Here is a 20,357-nt window from a genome sequence, read left to right as displayed (position 1 = left end):
TATTCGGCTGTTCATGAAATTACTGTAGCTTTAGCCTTTATATTGTAACAAGTCTATATTGTAATAAGTCTGTAACTGGGACACTGTGAACACTTATGATCATTTCCTCTAAGAAAGAAAGAGAAGCGAAAAAAGGTTTTGGAATTAGAAAACTTTGTATGAAGTACTGAAGTTTTGGAATGATGTGTGGTAGTGAGTCTACTATACTCGGTAGCAAAATCTCAAATGATACATTATATAGTCATGTTTGTAGTTCATAAAAGAAAATGTGGACTTATCAAAATGATTAGCATAGTAGACCTAACATAGCCTCAAACTTGTAAAAGAATCAGTTTCACTCTGGAAAACAACGTACTTAAATTTACACATGTTTAATATAAGTGCAGATGTTACAAGATGTTTTTAAGAAATGAAAGAGTTTTAATTTAAATACGAAAAATCAGCCCTTATTTGTCACCCATTGGCTCAAGGCACACTGTACTGCACACTGCATCTTTCATTACCTTCTGGTAAATTTGTTGCTACAACATAAAGGTTTGCTGTAGTAACTAAAACAAAGCCATGATGAACAGATGCTACCAACAGCCTGAAATAATATATCTGTTAATATCGTTGAATATGTTACTCCATGTATTAAAAATGCAATTAGTATGATCAGACTAACGATGTGAAGACTACCTTAAAGACTTTCATAAAAAATATTTCACCTTTGATTTATTTCACAGTGACGGTTGTTTAAAATATTGGTTTGGGTCTGCGGTTGAAATGGTCACATTTAGACTGGAGGCTATATCTCACTGGTTTTAACACAACACTGCAATTGAAATGCTCTGTATTCTTGTGCAGTTGATATGTATATAAAATAAGGAGACTTCAAAGAAAAGCTATGTACAGTGTATTGCTCTGTGTGTATGATATAACAGTGAATGAAATGTGGTGTGCAATCTTAAAACAAAAGCAAGTAAAAAGTATGCCTTGAAATCCAGGCTTTTTACTTGCTAAATGCAAGGAAATTTCAGCATTGGCCAACTGGTAGAGGGAATAGAAGAAGTTGCTTGCATGTTTTCTGCTAGTAGACCAAATTAAGAAAATAAACAACAAAATCAATACAAATGATGTGTGGTAGTGAGATCTTGATTTTAGAATTTAGGAAGTACATTTTATCAAACACCTACACATATTAGCTAGTGCTTAAAACTTGTGAAATTATTTGCCGTTACATAACATAAAACAAATGATGTGGTGATATGGAACCGCTTTATTTTATTGTGAGTGCGAAACTCTAGATATTTTATTTTTAACTAGATTATTTCAACATTTTTCACTTGCTCGTACACATCATCTGAGCACTGACCCAAACAAGTTATTTCATAGCACCAACTGGCCATGCGTGTCCAAATTATTTAAGCTCACCAAAAAGAAAATAATATTTGGCCTCCTGAAGTTTGCAAACTGTACATCAAATTGTTTCAGCATATTTGCTTCCCTCCTCACTTGATCAGGTGAGTTTTAGGATAAACAACTCTTCATATTTATTCATTATATATACTTGGAGAGTGTTGTATCTAGTCTGCCCACATGTTCAACGATTATTCAACAAGAATTTGTATATTTTCATTTACTGTACTTGTATGAAAAGATCTGACCAGCTCTGCCTGTTTGCTTAAGAAGGTTTATTATCCTCTTACAAACATTTGTTTAATACTTGTTACCCATGGTAACCAGATGGATAAATGATAAAAGAGTCACAAGAGGACTGTATGGAACTTTTATTGTGCACCTACCATTGTGACAGTGTTATACTTCTATGGTGACACTGTAAGTAGATACTGGTTTAGTTTGTTTAGCAGATCTTCTTACAAAAAAAAAATGGCAAGGATGGGATGACACTAGTATTTACAACAGCTGCAACACTAAGAATAGTTCATGGCAACAAAGAAATGATCATAAGTGTTGTTACCACTCAAAGTAAGGTGCTTTTAATTTGTTGTTACTGGTGTCTGTATATATTTAGAAGATCAAAAATAAAACAGTTTTGTTCAATTATTACTGAAGTATTGCTTGTTGTGAGGAAGTGTTATGGCAGATGGCACTTTTTCCATAGATGTTTGCCAGGCAATGCAGAACAGCTTTTAAAACAACAACAAACATAAGCAACAACATGAACAAAGACAAAGAAAAAAAATAGCAACAAAAATTGAAAACAGATACAATAAAAGAATAAGAAGAATAAAAATTAAGAAATGCAAAAGATTTGAAATGGGAATTTTGATAACAAATTCATGCAAAACTATTGAGTTTAGTCATTGCACTTAGTTTAAAATGACAGTCAATTGTACATAAAAAAAGGGAGAAAAGAAATGAAAGTCATGCATTATAAAACAAAATGCAGTTTCCTCTGAAATATACATGTTTATATAAAGTAAACAATTGATTTTTGTCTTTGAGTGAAATTACTTTTGGGAGTGTCCTTCACATGTTTTAGTCTTACCAATTCTGTCATACTCATCAGGTTTTTAAATTGTTCCTCTAAATCTGGGATTGAATCTCCCGACTCCACCCAATGACCATCGATGATGCAAAGAGAGATTCTTTAGTCATCCTTCTCTTTGCCGCACACTATTCATTAATCACAGACACACCTATTGCCAAACCCACGTAGTGAAATGAAAGTTATGAGCAAACCCTTCACATCACTTCTGTGTGTCTTCATTCGTCAGTCCTGACATTTACTGTACAGTATATATTAATGTTATGACCTACATTTAATTACATACTACACCTTCAATTCAGATATTGCTCGAGCCTCTGTATGTGTGTTTTATAAAATTTCTGTATTACACTGAAAGTATGTTATGGTAGATTTAATAAAACGGTAGTAAATGAGGAAAATATCAGTTATTGTTCTATGAGTTTTTAAACATAAAAGTACAAAGAGAAAAGGAATAAGGGAGATAGGAAAGATAAGAAGTTGGAGAGTACAAAATGGATCCCAAAAAAGTTCCAGTTTTATGATATGATCTGCAGATTTCTTTTTCTTAATGTTTTTTTATTGTTGGTAAGATAACTTTGAGACTAATTCATTTGAAAAATAGAAAGAAGATTTGTAATGGTCATTTCAATAAATTGGAAGGATTTACAGTTCATGTGTTACTGTGTACTGTAAAAGGAAGTTGTAATGACTGCTAAATATAGCTTTCACAGGATAATGACATTTTTAATTAATGGTAACGTTACAAAATTCAACACTTGGCATTGTTTTCCCTTCTAAAGATGCCAACAATATTACAGTTCCAGAATTTTGTAAATTTAGGCTAGTCACCTGCTAAAAATAACATGCAATTGTCTAAATGGTTACCTGCTAAAATTCCTGTATTTGTTAAAAAGGTTTATTTCTGGATATATAGCAATGTATGATGCAGTTGTGTTCACAAACATGGTTGATGATGATATATATTTTTTAACCTTAAGGAACCTTCATTTTATACTGACATTTTCAAGTAAATAACCTGAATTGTGGAGCCTTTGTGATCAGGATATGTGGCAGCTGGTCCTTCGTATGATCATATAGCTCCATGGTATGATCAGCCTGTGATACATTACACACAGTACTGTTAACACAGCCATGTCATGTCTACATTACAGGAACCTTCATTTTATACTTACATTTTCAAGTAATTAACCTGAATTGTAGAGCCTTTGTGATCAGGATATGTGGCAGCTGGTCCTTTGTATGATCATATAGCTCCATGGTATGATCCGCCTGTGATACATTACATACAGTACTGTTGACACTGCCATGTCATGTCTACATTACGATATTGCGAATTGTAAGATTGCAAAGATTATTAGAACCAACCACTGATCTTCTTTTTATTTTCCATTCATATGACTCCTTTTCTCAGAATCGTCATTCCCTTTTCTTTTAAAGCAGCATTTTGCGTTGGGTCGCTTTTTTCCACATTTTTAACATGTGCATCGATTTTTTTACATGTATCAATCATAAAACAGCAAACTAAGATACCATCCAAGTTTCACCCTGCCAAGAGCGTTAATTAGCGAGTAATTAACGATTTATATCGATAATGAGTAAAAGTGTCCTCGACAAAGTTTTCATATCTCCAAATCCACTAGTTTGAATTCCACCAATCAGTGAATAGTATGTTTATTCATGAGCATTTTGCGTTTGGTCGCCGTTTTCTACTTTTTTGACATGTCCATCGAGTTTTTTACATACATCAAATCACAAAACAGCAAATTAAGATATTAGCCAAGTTTTTCCCTGCCAAAAACGTTAATTGGCGAGTATTCCACATACAAAATTAAATCGCATTCAGTTCCCAAACCCACTAGTTTGAATTCAACCAATCAGAGATGCAGGTTTAGTTATGAGACGTTGCTAAAAATAGATTCAAGACTTTGCGTTGGGAGTTGTTATGCAACTCCCTGGTACAACTGCCATATAGACTGTACACAAATCAAGCGTGGTGTTATATTACGTATCTGTCAATGACGTTCGTAGTGTTTAAATATTCATATTATGGGCGAGGTTTATTGGGTTCCCAACGGAAAATATCTTGGAGAACAACAAAGTTGAAAGTTGCAATTTTTTCGACTTTTATGCCACCATTTGAAGTAAAATATAAATAGATAAGCTAGTTATGTATGTCGTTATGGCATAGTGGAGTCAGTGAGGTTGAGAAATATCATAGTCGAGGACGCAAAATGCTGCTTTAACTTGAATACTTTGTTAATACTAATTAACTCTCGAGTCTCTGAGGTGTGACAGCCCTTTCTGTCCTCTCTTGCCATATACCAAAGTGAGTTCCTCCACTAAGTCTAAGTGTGTTATTCGTCAATCCATACTTGTGAATTAATGGCAATATATATGATATATAGTAATGCCACTGACTTCTACTTAATGCTATTAGCTTTAAGTTCAGCTAGAAATAAATTATTTTGCTAGGATTGTGCCTTTACATACTTTTAGATCTGATAATGACTATGAAATTCAGACAGTATTAAAATGACCAATATATCAAGTTCAACATAGACAGGTACCATAACACTGTGTAACTAGGGACTAACTCTCTAAATAGCAACTCCCTGATGTAAACCACACATATATCTGAGTAAGTGCTGATCTGCAATAAAATCAACTTTATATCCTTACATGAACTGACAGAGGAATGCAGCTAGAAAGAAATTATTTTGCTAGGAATATGCCTTTATATACTTCAGATTTGATAATAATTTCAGAGAGCAACCACAGTATTAAAATTACCAATATATCAAGTTCAATATAGACAGGTACATAACACTGTGTAACCACGGACTAACTCTCTAAATAGCAACTCTCTGGTGTAAACCACACATATCTGAGTTAGTACAATTTATCTGTAATAAAATCAACTACATACTCTCAAAATAAGTCATAGAGGAGACTATAGCCCTGTTATTAGAGAATCTCATACATGTCTCATGGGCACATGCCTTAGTTTTATGGAGGGAAAATTCCACATATCGATTGCTACTATTATGATATTATCATATTACTATAGCGTAGTTGCTATGAAGCATTCTTCTATAGTTGGCCAAATTGGTTTCGGTTGATTAACTGCTGGACAGGGCTAGTACTGATGACATGTTTTAGTGAATATTGGGATGGGGGTGGGGGGGGGGAGGGAGAAGGAGGGATAGTTTGATGAGTGGTGATCATATACTGACTCAGTAGTGTGTAACTGCTATGAAAAGCAGTAACTTGTTGTAACTTTCATTCATTGCAAAGTTTCAGTACTTCAATTTAGTTAGACTTGGCTTTTAATTATTTAATTAAGGACCTTCACCTAGATGTCCTTATTATTTTAATTGACAAATTTGGCTGCAAATGTGCATTCTGAATCATTTGACAGTCATTGTTCCTTACAACTATTATATAAAAAAAAAACTTTTTGAATTTCTTCGAACCTAAAGCTATTGTGAAGTTTAGAGAATACATCCTTTCCTACAGACGTAATGTTTTAAAGTAGCAAGAAACGGACTCAAACGAAATTGTAAATCTTCCAAATTTAGACACCGTTTTTCTTAGTGAACCATTTGAACTGACTAACCAAGTTCTAATACTGCTCTGTTTTTTGTGCTCTCCATTGTCAGTGAATAATCTTAATGTCTCACCCATCTATTGCAAACAAAGCCAACTCAGCAGCAGACTGGGAGAACTCTCAGCATCAATTGGTGGTTTCAATTGGACAAGCCCTCACTCCGTTAATTTGCCGCAGGAAATCAATAATTTGATGAGTTGTTCCTGGCTTTGTTTGCATGGATGAGCTGATAGCCATGGGCAGTGTATAGAAAGACTCGTAGAGTCTACTGTATGTGTCATACTTGAAGAATATAAAAGTTAATGTTAATCTTCAATATTATTCATCCCAAACTAGGGAGACTTGTGGTTTATGTATCTCGGTCGAATGTCTTCACAGTTAATCGCTCAAGGAGTGTTTGATGCGTAAAATTGTGTAACTTGAAATTTAATTTGCCCTGTTATATACTGCTGAATGTCTTCCCTATGAAGTATTCAAGTAATTCATTTTTTTCCAAAAAATTAAAAAAATTCAAGTATTGAAATTTTTTCAAGTAAATACACAAAATTTCAAGTCATGAAATTTTTTCAAGTAAATACAAAAAAATTCAAGTATTGAAAGTTTTCAAATAATGATGCAATTTCCCAGTTCTTTTGCAGTCATTCAGTGATCAATTCAATCTATTGCGTGGTTTTAGTTATGACATAGTTATCACATGTATGTACAATTTAAACATCATGAATACTTGTGTTGACTTCAAGGATCACTGCTTTGTTACTGTGACAACTTGGAACATATGAAATTGTTGATAAAACTTACTAAATTTACAAGATTTGTGAAAGTTCTGAAGAAATTCTTTAAACCTTTTGCTTGTTTCTGATAGATCCTACTCATAATGATACTCGTCACCTCCCTGTGGCTCAGGTGATGCCCAATGTGCCTTCTACACCCCCAACCCGTCAACATCGAATGCCATCTCCCAGGCAACATGCCAAGAGGGACGAGAGACCGAGGAAACTTTTCGATTCCAATGGGAGACCGTCCTCTGATGGAAGAAGGGTCAGTGGTGGTCAGCCGTTACTGATGCACCAAAGACCACCAGTGGAGGGGATGACGGTGGAACCATGGGATACCAGACAAGATGGATATGGTGACGGGGAACTTTACCTTAATGACACCACCTCCCAACATTTTACCATTCCACACATGGAAGAGACCATGAACCAGTCTGTCATGGTTGCAGACATGACGCTAAAACCGCGTGAAAAACATCACAGTGGAAGCTCCTATAGGAGGCGGTCTTCCTCTGTACCTCCTCCTCCTAAAGGTAGAAACTCCTCGCCAGGAGGGTCTGAAGATAATCCGTCCAAACCCATGTATTCTGACGACCGTGCAGTCGGAACGCCGATGGTAGCATTACAGATGTCCGATAACATTCCCAAGCAGCAGTACTCGTCGTCTATGCTTGACTATCACAGTGCTCGTAAGTTACAGGACCTGACCAGCTGGCAGAGAACATTAAACCCTCGAACAGAGGAACCGATGACTGATCAGTTGAAACACTTGGAACTTACCGGACCTCATCGATTTCCAATCAATCAATATTCTTATCCTTACGATACAGTTCGAGACCCTGTTGTCGCTGGACTCACAGGAAAGTACACAGATCCAAGGTTGTTGGCGGGGGGCGTATCCAGTACATTGCCCGCTTTCGGTGCTGATGTTGGAAATCTTGGAGGTCTCATCCAGGCGAAAGATCGAATGCTGCAAGAGAAAAATTACCAAATTGAGAGGTATGATTGACCTTACCAGAGAGTTATTGTTGATAGGCCATAATTAGTGCTCCCAAATGTTGCTAGAATTCATTCTCAATCTAGCAATTATATATAAATGCCTCTCTTCAAATCATTTTCCCCTCACTGAGGTAGTATTATTCACCTCTTTAACAGTTAGCTTGAGCCAGAACCTCCGGTGTGATCAGAGGAGGGGGGGGGGGTTAAGCCTGATCCTTCAGGATGGCAGAATTAAATTTAAAGAGCAGAGTAAATTGGGAAAACAAGAAACTGGTGCAAAGTAGAAAACCCACTAAACAAAAATCAGCGAGAGGAAAGGATCGCTGACTTCACTGGGGAGGGGGGGCAGGACAGGGCATGCCCCAGCCTTGGTAAAACCACCCGTCCGGAGTCACTAGCCCACATCAAAAAAGAGACCTCCCGATGGTTGGGATGGTCCCCAGAAGTAAGCATTCCCAGAGAAGTTTCACTCACAGAACCTCCAGAAAAGAAGCTTTGAAAGCATTATACAATTTTATGCATGTTAAAGTTGCTGCCAAATACTGTTAGTCCTACAGTGTTCATAGCTGCATAGATAACAGATACCATTCTAATGATAAAATTCTGTACCAGTAAGTTTCTGTGTTTTAGAGTCTGTATTTAAATATTGCTTTACTGAAGCTGTATTAGAGATTTATTTCAGACAGGATTTGAGGGCGCATGTTCTGTTTCATTTGATTTGATTTGATTTGATTTTATTCGGCAAGATATCAATCTTCCACTGCATACAAACAAAAAAATTGCACATAAAGATTAACATTTAAAATACAAGAAGGGAATAAACTTAAATGCATCAAAAAGAAGATAACATGCCAAGGATAACCCTTTAAGCTAAAAGCTTAATTCCAAAGGGGTCCTTATAACCGTTAAAATACAAAAGATAAGAAATAAACTATTAAAAAACTAAAACATGCATACAAACACTGTAAAAAAGAAAGATATTTACAAGCTAGACATTCATATGATTTAAAAGGTAGGCTTTGGCATCTTTCATTCGGCAGAGCTTTGTATTTTTTCTTCGATTGATGCGTTTGCATCATCGAGGCCCCCAAAACAGAGTTTCAACATTCTTCCATTTCGTTCAGAACGTCGGTAGCCAACTCATGTTTGTCACATTGCAATGTAGGAATAAAATATATCACGATTTAAACATATTTGACATGGTGTAACAGGAACGAGTTCTAAGCACATTATTTGTATGTTGATGAAAGTGAAAGGATCATGAAACAAAACAGCTGTGTCCAATCATTAATACCTAATTGTCGTTTAATAAGTCTGGTAATAAGTAATTATGACATGATTGTGTCTCATATTAGTACTTACTACTTCCCTATAGATTCATTCAGTGTATACATGAATGTAGATACAATACTGTGACTTGAATGAATCAGCCATTGAAATAACATACAGAAAATTTTGATATTTCATGATATCAAAAGGTAAAAATCTATTGCACATCCTGGCAACAAATTTATCCGGTATTGCATCGCCAAATGGTCAAATTGGAAAGATGTATCTAACGGTTTTGTAACACAGGAACCATACTATTTATATGAGAGGAAATTCAGGGCTTTTAAAAGCTGCTACCCAAAATTTGAAACCCTAAAATTTTACCCCAAAACATTGTGTTCTATGATTTTGTTCATAAACGATCATCACACGGATAGGATTTCAATTAAGTTTTTGTTGGGTTTCTAACCCTTGGGGATTGCAAAGTTTAAGCATACCTATGCACAAGTCATGAAAATCATCCTTAAAAAAAGGCCTGAATGTTTAAAAGTGTGAAATTGCAAGCTGTGCCAATCACACTGTTCCAGTCTATTGTTTCTAATTCGTTAATGAACCTGGCAATTAGACCAATTCATGAGTCATGACATAAGTTTGTACCTACTAATTCAGTTAAAGAGCTGCAAAATTCGTCAACATGCCTGAGGGCAATTCATTGTTAACTGAGAATAGTGAATACTGTCTCCCCATGAATCAATCGCTCGCAAGATGTTCGCGGTTATGTTTGTCAAATTGTCAACAAATGAAACGTCATTGCACAACAAACAATCATTCAAGTCTAGGTTTATGAATTATATATTCTACGTAATCAAAGTATATATATGTACTACATAATATATACTACGTAAGATATACTACGTAATATATACTATGTAATCTAAGTCTTTTGTGAAGCATAGGTGGCCCTATAAACAGAAACATCAAAATATTCTTGGCTGTGATTAGTGACTAAAATGTTTGTTTAGGTTTTGCAACAATTGTGGCTGGATTTTTTGTTTTTGATGATATTATACACATGTACATGTACATGTGTAGCAGCTATACTTGTTCAGTTTGTCCAACTGATCAAACATCTCGAGTGTACTACAAACCAACAAAACAGATGCCACAATTCCCAACAATATCACAATAAACCTTGCATATCAAAGAGCATGGGTGCTGCTTTAGCCTCTACTACTACGTATTAAAGACATACTATGGAATGTCTGATATATCTTACATTGAACTATAATTTCTTAAAATAAAACACAAAGCATCAGGCAGGTCCTGCAAACCTGCATATGTCATTTGTATGTTTAATGTTAAATCTCAGCAGTAAAGTTTGTACTGTGAAGGCTATGGAAATTTCACTTACAGTTTCATGATCATGCATACAAGACGTAAAGCATCAGGGAAGGCCTGGAAACCTTCATAAATATGATAATACATATATGATATTAGCAGGTTAAGAACATGCCTGTCTCTATTAAAATTTGTGCTGTTATGATTACAAGAAATTCAAATTGCCCCTGCAGTTTCATGACAGTTTTTCCCCCCTCAGTAGCTAAAGAGAAAAACATCAGCACTGGATTTTCTGTTACTTCTATTGCATGGTTACAATGTATTTGCTGGAAAAATTAGATGCCCAGGGACTCCCCCTCAGCTGTCCTCTTCAGTTTACAATTATTCTCTTCCTGTTTTTCATGCTTTAGATTGAAAATGGATTACAACCAGTTACAAGAGAAGACGAGAGAGCTGCAGGTTGATGACAGACGAAAGCTCTATGCACCCTCGACGTCGTCGTCGGGGGAACATAGCCTGGATCTCCTACTCATGAAGTTACAAGTAAGATCAAAACATTATCGTCTCTTTATCGTGGACAGAAGATAATATGGGGCCCTGGAAATCTATGTCTGGTTTATGATTATGTGTCTCAGCAAGGCTGTTTTCTTTCAGGTATTGAAAGCCACCAGATTGAATTCCACTTTGTCAGTTAGATTGAGAGGTACCAATTAACCAAGGCCAATAAAGAATAAAAACAAATTAAACAAATAAGGTCATTGTCTCACATGCATTGCCAGCTTTATGACAGCAACTGAAACAATGGGAGGTTTATTCTACTGTTGGGAATAGCTATTATCAATAACTAATATCATTAAATTTATGATAGTTTCATGATTATTGGATTAAATTAATTTCTAAACCTAAAAGTTGCTAAACATTTCAAAATCTTCCAAAAATGCTGCAATTTCACAACAACATGTTCATTATCTGAGTATATGCACAGCCTGAGTAGTCATATACTGTTATTCTCTTCAATTTAGCTATCTTAATGCAACTATTCCCTAACTAATTCATTTATATATCCATATATCCATTAAGAGTGTTTAATATATGATAATGCTCATCATCTTCTGAGCTATTTTCTCTTCTTGTATTCCCATCCTTGTTTTTATCCTAATCATTGCTTCTCCCTCTACTATTATATTTAACCCTAAATTTGTTACAAAACTGAACAAAATTGTTTCTGTTTTGCTCCATTTTTTAATGTGCTCTGTTTTTTTGGTTTTCTTTGCAGGAGAAAGATTATGAAATCTTTTCTCTGCGTAATCAACTGACCCAGCAAAATTCATCGAAAGATTCTGAAATCGATCAGCTCAGCAGAAAGCTAGGCAAGACAGAGTACGAGACAAAGAAATCCCAGGAAAAGGAGAAGGAACTTCAGAGTTCTCTGAAGAGAGAGATTGAGAAACTGTCTTCCCAGGTATTATGAATTTATTGGTTGTAAGATAGATTATCAGACCCCAGGATAGGGGGAGGGGGGGGGGGAGAAGGGGAGATAGGTAAGGGGAGGTAGGAAGGGGGTGAGTCAGAATGTTAGTCATACATCACTATGCCATAATGTAATCCTGAATGAGGTAATTGGCATACCAAGCAATTGGAATTTGACCTGCCTTTGTTTACTCTGTTATGTTGGAAAACGATCTTCCCAGGGTGTGATGACTTATTTGTTGTAAGACAAAATATAGCACTCCATGGTAGGGTTTGTCAGATGTATGCCATACCTCACATTACCATGACCTAACCCTGAGTCACAAAATTTGTGCACTAGTTAAGTATTTGAAATTGAATAATGATACAAAATTTTGTTTGGAACTGTGACTATGATACACCCCTCTACTTGGAATGATCACCATGATGTCAATGACACACCTTAGAGAGAGTACAGTGACTAATCTTGTATTGGAGACATGACTGAACCATGATATCATTGCTTCGTTGTCTGGGTGTTCATCTTATAATGACTGGTTGGCCTATAATTAGCCTTAATTAGTTAAAGTGATAAGCAAGATTCAAGTATTTGTAACATTCTACTCACAAAGCACAACAGCGATGAGCACCAAATGTTACATAATACAGATACCCGTGTCTCTTTGTCATAACCTAGATCAGAGCACTGACCTTCACTTGCACCCTTTCCCTTTTCCCCCATCCCACCACCCCTCACTTGTTAATCTCAACAAAAACAGTCCATATCTACTCTACCATCATGCACAGTGGTACAATATGCCTACTTGCTAAACTGTTACCCACAAGTAATTATCATTTATTTCTATTCTAAAACTAAGCTCTCTTTAGCTATCGCTTCAAGAAAATTGAGTACACTACCTATTTAAATCTTCCTTTGTTGATTTACATATTTATCTAATATAAGGCTACGTTGACAATACAAAATCATAATTAAGAAATTTCTTCCTAAAATGATAACAAATGCAGTCTCTAAACTAATTACTTATTTTCAGCTCATTTGTTCAACCTTTATATTATTTGAAATTATTTTGTTTACATATAGTTTGAATTATTATTTTCTTTTACTAATGTTTATTTTAATATCATTTCTTTTTTGGCAGATAAAAGCAAAAGAAACGACTCATGAAGACACCAAAGAAAAATACAAGAAAATGAGGGACAAATATGATAAAGTAAAACTCAAAGTTCAAAGTCTGGAGCATTATTTAAAGGACCTTCCAACAGCTGATGACTATGCCAAATCCTCGGAATCTATATCCTTTAATATTCATCTGACTCCAGTGGCAACCACCGATGGAATTGGTAAAAAATACCTGATTCAGAATCAAAAACCTGTTTGTTAGGATGTGTTTGTCTTACCTTCCTTTTGTTTAACTCCTTTTGTTTCCCCATCTCCATCATTGTTGTCGTCATTGCTGTTGAGGATGTTAGACTTGGCCTATTACTGTACTGATTCTACCACCTGAAGGCAGGCATGAAGGGGGCACGACGGCCTGGGGGCAAATAGAGGGCTTAGCAGAATATATTATAAAGGAAAATTTATTTTTACTTTCACAATTTATATTAAGATTAAAGTGAAGAGTTCCAAAAATGGACCCGGTGACATCATCATTTCCCCTTGCACCTGCTGATGTTCCTTCCTGAAGGGGATATTTTTAAAGAGTAGATGTAAATTCAAAGCAATCATTTGTTCCCTGTTGAGAATTTATCATGTCAATCTTTTCCCTAAATAAGAGAGAATGAAGAGAAAAGGGAAAGAAAATCACAATTTATGATAAAACTTTAGTTTTGGCCTTTTATATTTGAAGAAGTTAGTATATGTGTGGTATAAAATTAATAAATGTAGCACATTGTGTCACATTGTAAAAATTGTTTGTGATTGAGTGGAACTTTGATTTCTTTAACTTGAGATCACATCGCTAGTTTACAAAGGACGGAAACGCTTCTGAAACAGAGGATCACTGCACTGGAATCGGATCTGACGGAGACTAGGAATATCAGAAGAGGGAAGGAATTAGAAATATCTAACCTGGAAGAAAGAAACGCTGACCTGGAGTTTGAAATTCAGAGGTAACCAATAAAAACAATCATTATTGCTGAATAAATTGGTCGGTTTCATGATTTGAAGTGCTCGGTTGTTTCTTTGATGCATTTGATAAACAAATAATATGGTTAGCATATTTGATTTGAGTCAAGTCATGTTCTTAATACATTCATAAAGTTCTACTGGTTACTATACTAGCGATTAACAATTGTAAGAAGTTAACATAGTGCTGTGAAGCACTTCCTGTTGCACATTAAGGACCAATTTGATAATATGCCTAAGCATATAAGCATATGATGACAAAGAATTCAGCCCTGAGTTTATATAACAAGTTAAAGGGACTGTATACTGTAGTGTATTGTCATGACAACAGTTTTAGATATATTGTTGTTAGGTCGCAGTGTTTTAAAGACATACAACTCACTTGTAGGCATTGCTAATAGTTATGGATCAGATCATCTGTTTGCATGTCGTCAATAGCTTCAATGAATCTTGGTAACATTAGGTGAGGTTTCTTTTGTATAATCCCTTTGAACTTTTGCCTAAGTTCCTCTGCTGTGAGGGATGTAAGCCCATGCTTAGTGTTAGTCTTTGGTCTGAAGAAGGTAAATCTCCCAGACGAACTAAACTGATGTTCTTGGAAATAAAACTAATAAGACATTAAAAAAGCAATTTATTTTGTGCCCTTGCATTTGCATGACAGAAGTGATTATTAAGTTAAAAGTCGTAAATAACTCTGTTAGTTGTAGCTTCAATGAATCTTGTTAACGTCAGGTAAGGTTTCTTTTGTATAATCCCTTTGAACTTTTGCCTTAGTACCTCTGCTGTGAGAGACATAAGCACATGCTAACTGTTAGTCTTTGGTCCGAAAAAGGTAAATCTCCCAGAAGAACTAAACTGATTTTCTTGGAAATAAAACATCTGTTAAGACATCAAAGCAATTAATTTTGTGTCCTTGCATTTGCATGACAGAAGTGATTATTAAGTTAAAAGCAACCCCTCCCCCTGCCCCCAAATTCTTGCAAAGTTGGTATTTGTAATATTTTTGCTACAAAAGATGATATTGTGAGGAATGATTTTATTCTTTTTCTTTTTAAACAGTTTAAAGACTGAACTTGGAAAGATGCAGCAAGCACTGGGTGTAGAAGATGGTACGGACCCAACATCTTTCAAACTCTGCTCCAGAGATGAATATGATGACATTACAAAAGAGAAAGAGAGGCTTGTGCAGGAAGTTCGTCAACTTAAAAAGGTATACCATGAACATTGTCTAGATGTAAGGGGTGTGGCTTGGGGGGGGGGGGATGGGGGAGGTTGAAAGGAAAATGATAAAAGTAAGAAGATGAACTGTTGGCTAAGGTTCACTGATCCTAATTCTGTTATTCATTTATTTTATCTGAATGTGTTCTTTTTTCTTGATGGTTAATTATCATAGCAGGAGATAACACTATTTTCCGCCACACTAATTTTCATACCATGCGGTAAGTATGTTAAATGTGTTACAATAAGCTTATGAAGTTTAGCCCACACTTTGTTGTTGCATTAATTTGATTACTGAAAATGATAACAGTATATATAAAATATGCTAGAATATGGTCGAATAATGGTCACTGAGGCTTCGACAAAAACAGTTTACCATCGAGAGCTGTTCATTCACAAATGTTTTTATTGTCCATTGAAACACTTCACAATTGCCGAAGAGCAGTTTTGAGGGTTACAGAGAAACATTTGAAAAACAATAGCAATTTGAGATTGCTCAAATTTGTGGGTCATTATAGATGACCTTTCAACCCTCACCTCTCTCACTTTTCTTTATACTGTAAGTTTTCTTCATTTATTTCATTTATTTATTTTCAGGTTGCTGACAGTAAACATAAACAAATCAAGAAACTGCAGCTTCACCACCAGGATCAGGTGAGGGAGATGGAGGGTAGGCTGATGCAAGAAGAGGACAATGCCGTAGGACTCAGGGAGGAGATCAAAAATAAGGAAGTCGATATTGCAAAGATGAGGAAAACATTAAAGGATGTAAGTGTAAAGGCCTAATGTGTCATGTTGATATTTCTTTGCAACATGTATTAAGCACAGTTTCAATTCAGCAGCATAACGTCTCTCATGCTCACCAAATTTTTTATTTTTTATACAGTGAGAGACATATTTTAATCACAGCAATCTTGTTGGAAGGCATGAAACAGAAGTATATGTCGTGCAAGCAACATATATATGAAAAAGAGGCCATAATGACGAATATTATTTAGAAATATGAGACAGGGATGGCACTTTTAATAGCCTAACCATCTTCATCACTGTATGTGTAAGAACATGACAACGCCCCATCCCCCTTAATTCTCTTTGTGCTAGTAGTCACATAAGGCCATAACGCTGTCTGCCCAATCCGTCCTATTCTGTGCTGCTGCTTTGGTCACCTTCCAGCTCCTCAATCCTGCCCTACTTTTTGTTCCTCTACCATCCTTCTCCATGTCACATTTGGTCTACCTCTCTCCCTTTGTCCATCTGGTGTCCACCCTAATGCTGTCACACAGTCGTTCAGAACATTTAGAACAGCTAAGTTAAAAGAAAACCCTGAGTTTTGAGGGATGTTTTCATTATTTTACTCATAAATGTAAATAAAAACTCAGCCATGACTTTGACTAGCTTCTTTTCTTTCTTTCTTTTTTCCAGCTTGCAGAACAAAATCAGGATCTCTTGTCTCTTAAGATGACTCTTCATGAGAAAATAAAGAAACAGGAAAGAGTGATATCGTCCGAAAAATTCCAGCTGAATCAGAGAGTAGCGAAGGAGTTGTCAGAATGTACCAAGGAAATGCAAAACTTGGTGCAGGTCTGTTTACAGAGTGCGGAGGGAACGGAACCGAATGTATCCATGCTGCTCGGAATTAGATGTGAGTACCTTGAATTAGTTAGTGTGATGTCTTCTCTATGTTTGAGTAAAATTTGATTTTCCATTCGTACACAATGGATCGTTGCCATGAAGAATTATTTTGATGTTTGTAAACATTTTATACAACTTTTCTGTTTGAAAGTGCCTAAGACAAATCCTCCCAGTAGGTTATTTACTAGGGTTTATACAAAGTTAGTATTGCAACAAAAGTCAGCCACTCCAATTATGCCATCTTATTTTTTATACTTACAGCCAATTCCTCAATGTCGGTTGATGAGGGTCACCCCACAGAGACGGAGGAGGAAGCACGTAAGAGGCTCCTTGGAGATTTACAACAGATACGCCAGAACATTGATATCTTGCGAGGTCATTTATCTGACAAATATGCAGAGTCTGTTGGTAACAACTGTATTACTCAGTAACAATTAAACCTAACTCCATCCTCAGATTATTATGAAGAATACTTCATCCTAGTCAGAATTCAGAAGCTAGTTTCCATTTTGAGGCTATGAATTCATTTTTGGTAGGCAATGGATGATGAAAAGACCAAATATGTTTTCCAGATAATAATTCTTTTTCAAAACCACTTGAGGTCCTATCTGAGAGTCTGATTAGTAAATAAGTTGTAATTGTTTGAATGAAAGTCACAAAGTAACTCCGTGGTAAAAAAAGCTTACAAATGAAGAAATAACATGACTATATTGTGGGACACAAAAACTAATCCAATTTGGATTGAACGGTTAGAGAATTTGCTAATTGGTTGCAACAGTTACAAACCCAACAGAAAATAAAGGTGTTGACGTTTAAGAATCGCATGTTTATGTTTCTGAACAGTCATATGCTGACTTATAAGTTAATATTACAGTCGAATGTAATATATATATTGTTGCTTTCTGAAATAACATTCCTTGATGACATCACATCGTTAAATAAGCAAATATTATTTCACAAAATTGTAACATGTATAGTATTTATATATATATATTGCTATTTGTAGAAACCTGTCTCCACAGACAGATATGTTTGGAGTATTTTGCAAAGACTTCCTATATAATTGACACCTCATCGAATTAAGATCAAGTCACTCCATTTTGTGTTCCTGTCTGTTTTTTTTTTACAATGCATTGAAATCTATCATTCAGGAGATTATAGCTTCCACTGATGAATGTCTACACCGATCAGTTTTCTTGCCAATTTTTGTTTCTTTTTGTTTTCGTTGAAACCTTGATAATATCTTTGTCAGTGACCTTGGGTCACCTGACTTGGGTCACCTGACCACCAGTCCCCTATTGAAAGTTGTATTGAGTACAAGTGAAGCGTATTGCTAAAATTGTTTGCAATTTCTACCAAATATTAAGTACAATGATCTTTTGTAAAACCAGTTTTGGTCTGTGGTTTTGAAGGTGTTAGCATGTCAGGCAGTGTGCGTAAGACGTTTATGTGTGGTATGATACAGTGTACGTCATTTGTGTTATTATTATTGTTCACAAGCAGAGTGTGTCGAAGCTGGAGCTAATTCTGTGGCATGATTCAAATGCCACGAATCAACTATTCGTATTTTCATCTCTCTGTGACGAAGTACAACGCACTATTACTGTTAATACTACTGTAACATGACATAGAATCCTCTTTGTGAGGATCTAGCAGGCCCAACAAAGTCTTCATCGATGACCACTGATAACTGTTGTGGATAGTTTGCTTTCATAAGAGTTTGGTTTCTTTCAAGTTCATGCCTACCCCTTTCTTGGATGTTATATATTCGTAGGTCTTTCAAAACAAATCGTTTGCTATGATTACGAATAATTAAAAGTTGTAAGAAGTCACTTCACTTTCTTTGCAAGTGAAATCAATACCAGTTACTATCCAGACTCAAGAATGTTGAGTGATTCACTGGATTCAGATTGTCATCACTGCATTTACGGTGAAATAAGTTGCAAAAACTTATAGGTGACATTTCATGACTTATTTCAGCACTTAAATAGCTGAATATTCAAATCTAGTTCATTAACATAACACCATTTGCTCTCTCCATTTGTTAAATGTTTCAAGGAACTGAGCTTTAAGACTATTCACAAAGACATGGTTATTGTTCAGTTTATTAAAAATCCAAGCATTTAGGATTGTTGTTTGTTCCATTTGCTATTTACAGATATTCCCACGTCTTTTGATTAAAGTTTCATTGTAAGACTTGAAACCATCTTTTAAAATGATGGAATATAATAGTGAAATATTGAACAAGCTGCATCTTAATGTGATATTAATTTGAAGTCCCAATATGATTGTTTTAAAACCAGAAAGCCAGAAGGTATCGTGATTCCATGCCTTTTAAGTTGATACATGCAATCACCTGATTAATAGAAACAACTGAACTGAGGAACATTAGTTGTAAAGGTTGAGTCTTAGGACATCAGAAAACCTGAAATAATGTCCCACTTTTGTAAAATACAAGTGAGTGATGTGCAAGATGTCTAAAATACCTAGAAGTGGTCTTATTGTTGTTAGCAGACCAAGAGCCAAAGACATTACTTTGCTGCAACAGATTGGACTAGTGTATTTTGGTACAAACAGCATTTGTTACTTTCCAGTAACTGCCAGTTTGATATCACCTGAAATATCAAATATTTGCGAGGGAATTAATATCAACGGGACTTCAACTTCTCTGATCTGTGACCAGTTTGATTTCAGTCCACAAGTTAGCTACTGGTTTAACTCTTTTCTTCCATTTAATGAATTAAGGTTCCTGACCCCATACATTGGACTTCAGTCATCTTAAAAACTCAGATGTGTCATAGACAATAAATTCAATGGCTTATTTTAATGAAGTTTATAAGAAAGTAATTTTCTTAGATATATTACAACTAAGACAGCATTAAAATTATTCTGCTCTTCACATTTTCAAGTCTCGCACAAACCGCTTCCTATATAAAAGAAAGACAGATAAAGCAAAATGTATTCCATATTGTTTAATATTTATTCAGACAGCTGTGAGGAGAGGATACATACCAATGCAGTATGTCAAAAGAGAAAGAGAAAAGCAAAACTTTTGAGGAAAATTTTTCATGTAAATAAAATGTTTATACAAAATACAGAGCAATATTTCATTTACAATTGTTACTTTGTTCTAGTCTTATTTATTACTGTGTAATTGTTTTATTTCTACGAGGGTCAGTAAGAAGATATTCTCGAACCAGTCATGACATCTGAAACAGTATTTCACACTGCAGAAAGACCATCTGAAACCAAATTGTTTTTTTCTTGTATATTGTCAAATTGTTTAATATTACATTGCAAACATAGTCCGTTCTTTCTCTAGTTCTTTCTCTGTGCCTGACAATCTTTGATAATTTACTTACCGGCACCTAACATAATTAACAATTGAAATAGATAAATATTACAGAGTAACACATTGCTGAAAAAAAAATC

The 20,357-nt window shown here is 35.3% G+C and overlaps 1 protein-coding gene across 1 annotated transcript in view; it reads left to right on the top strand.

Annotated features, from left to right (window-relative positions):
* The window catches only part of LOC139962587 (uncharacterized), a 26,463-nt gene extending 6,222 nt beyond the window's left edge, over positions 1 to 20,241 (top strand). Inside the window, exons 5-13 of the mRNA XM_071962716.1 lie at positions 6,964 to 7,873; positions 10,891 to 11,023; positions 11,757 to 11,942; positions 13,090 to 13,242; positions 13,905 to 14,059; positions 15,135 to 15,285; positions 15,891 to 16,061; positions 16,716 to 16,935; positions 17,187 to 20,241. Coding sequence (XP_071818817.1) covers positions 6,964 to 7,873; positions 10,891 to 11,023; positions 11,757 to 11,942; positions 13,090 to 13,242; positions 13,905 to 14,059; positions 15,135 to 15,285; positions 15,891 to 16,061; positions 16,716 to 16,935; positions 17,187 to 17,356 — 2,249 coding nt within the window. The 3' untranslated portion in view covers positions 17,357 to 20,241. The remainder of the gene's footprint in view (positions 1 to 6,963; positions 7,874 to 10,890; positions 11,024 to 11,756; positions 11,943 to 13,089; positions 13,243 to 13,904; positions 14,060 to 15,134; positions 15,286 to 15,890; positions 16,062 to 16,715; positions 16,936 to 17,186) is intronic.
* The last annotated feature ends 116 nt before the right edge of the window (positions 20,242 to 20,357 follow it).

This window comes from Apostichopus japonicus, chromosome 21 (genome assembly GCF_037975245.1).
Source record: "Apostichopus japonicus isolate 1M-3 chromosome 21, ASM3797524v1, whole genome shotgun sequence".
Classification (NCBI taxonomy): Eukaryota; Metazoa; Echinodermata; class Holothuroidea; order Aspidochirotida; family Stichopodidae; genus Apostichopus; species Apostichopus japonicus.
Note: the sequence above shows the minus strand (reverse complement) of the source record. Positions and strands in the feature narration are given on the sequence as shown.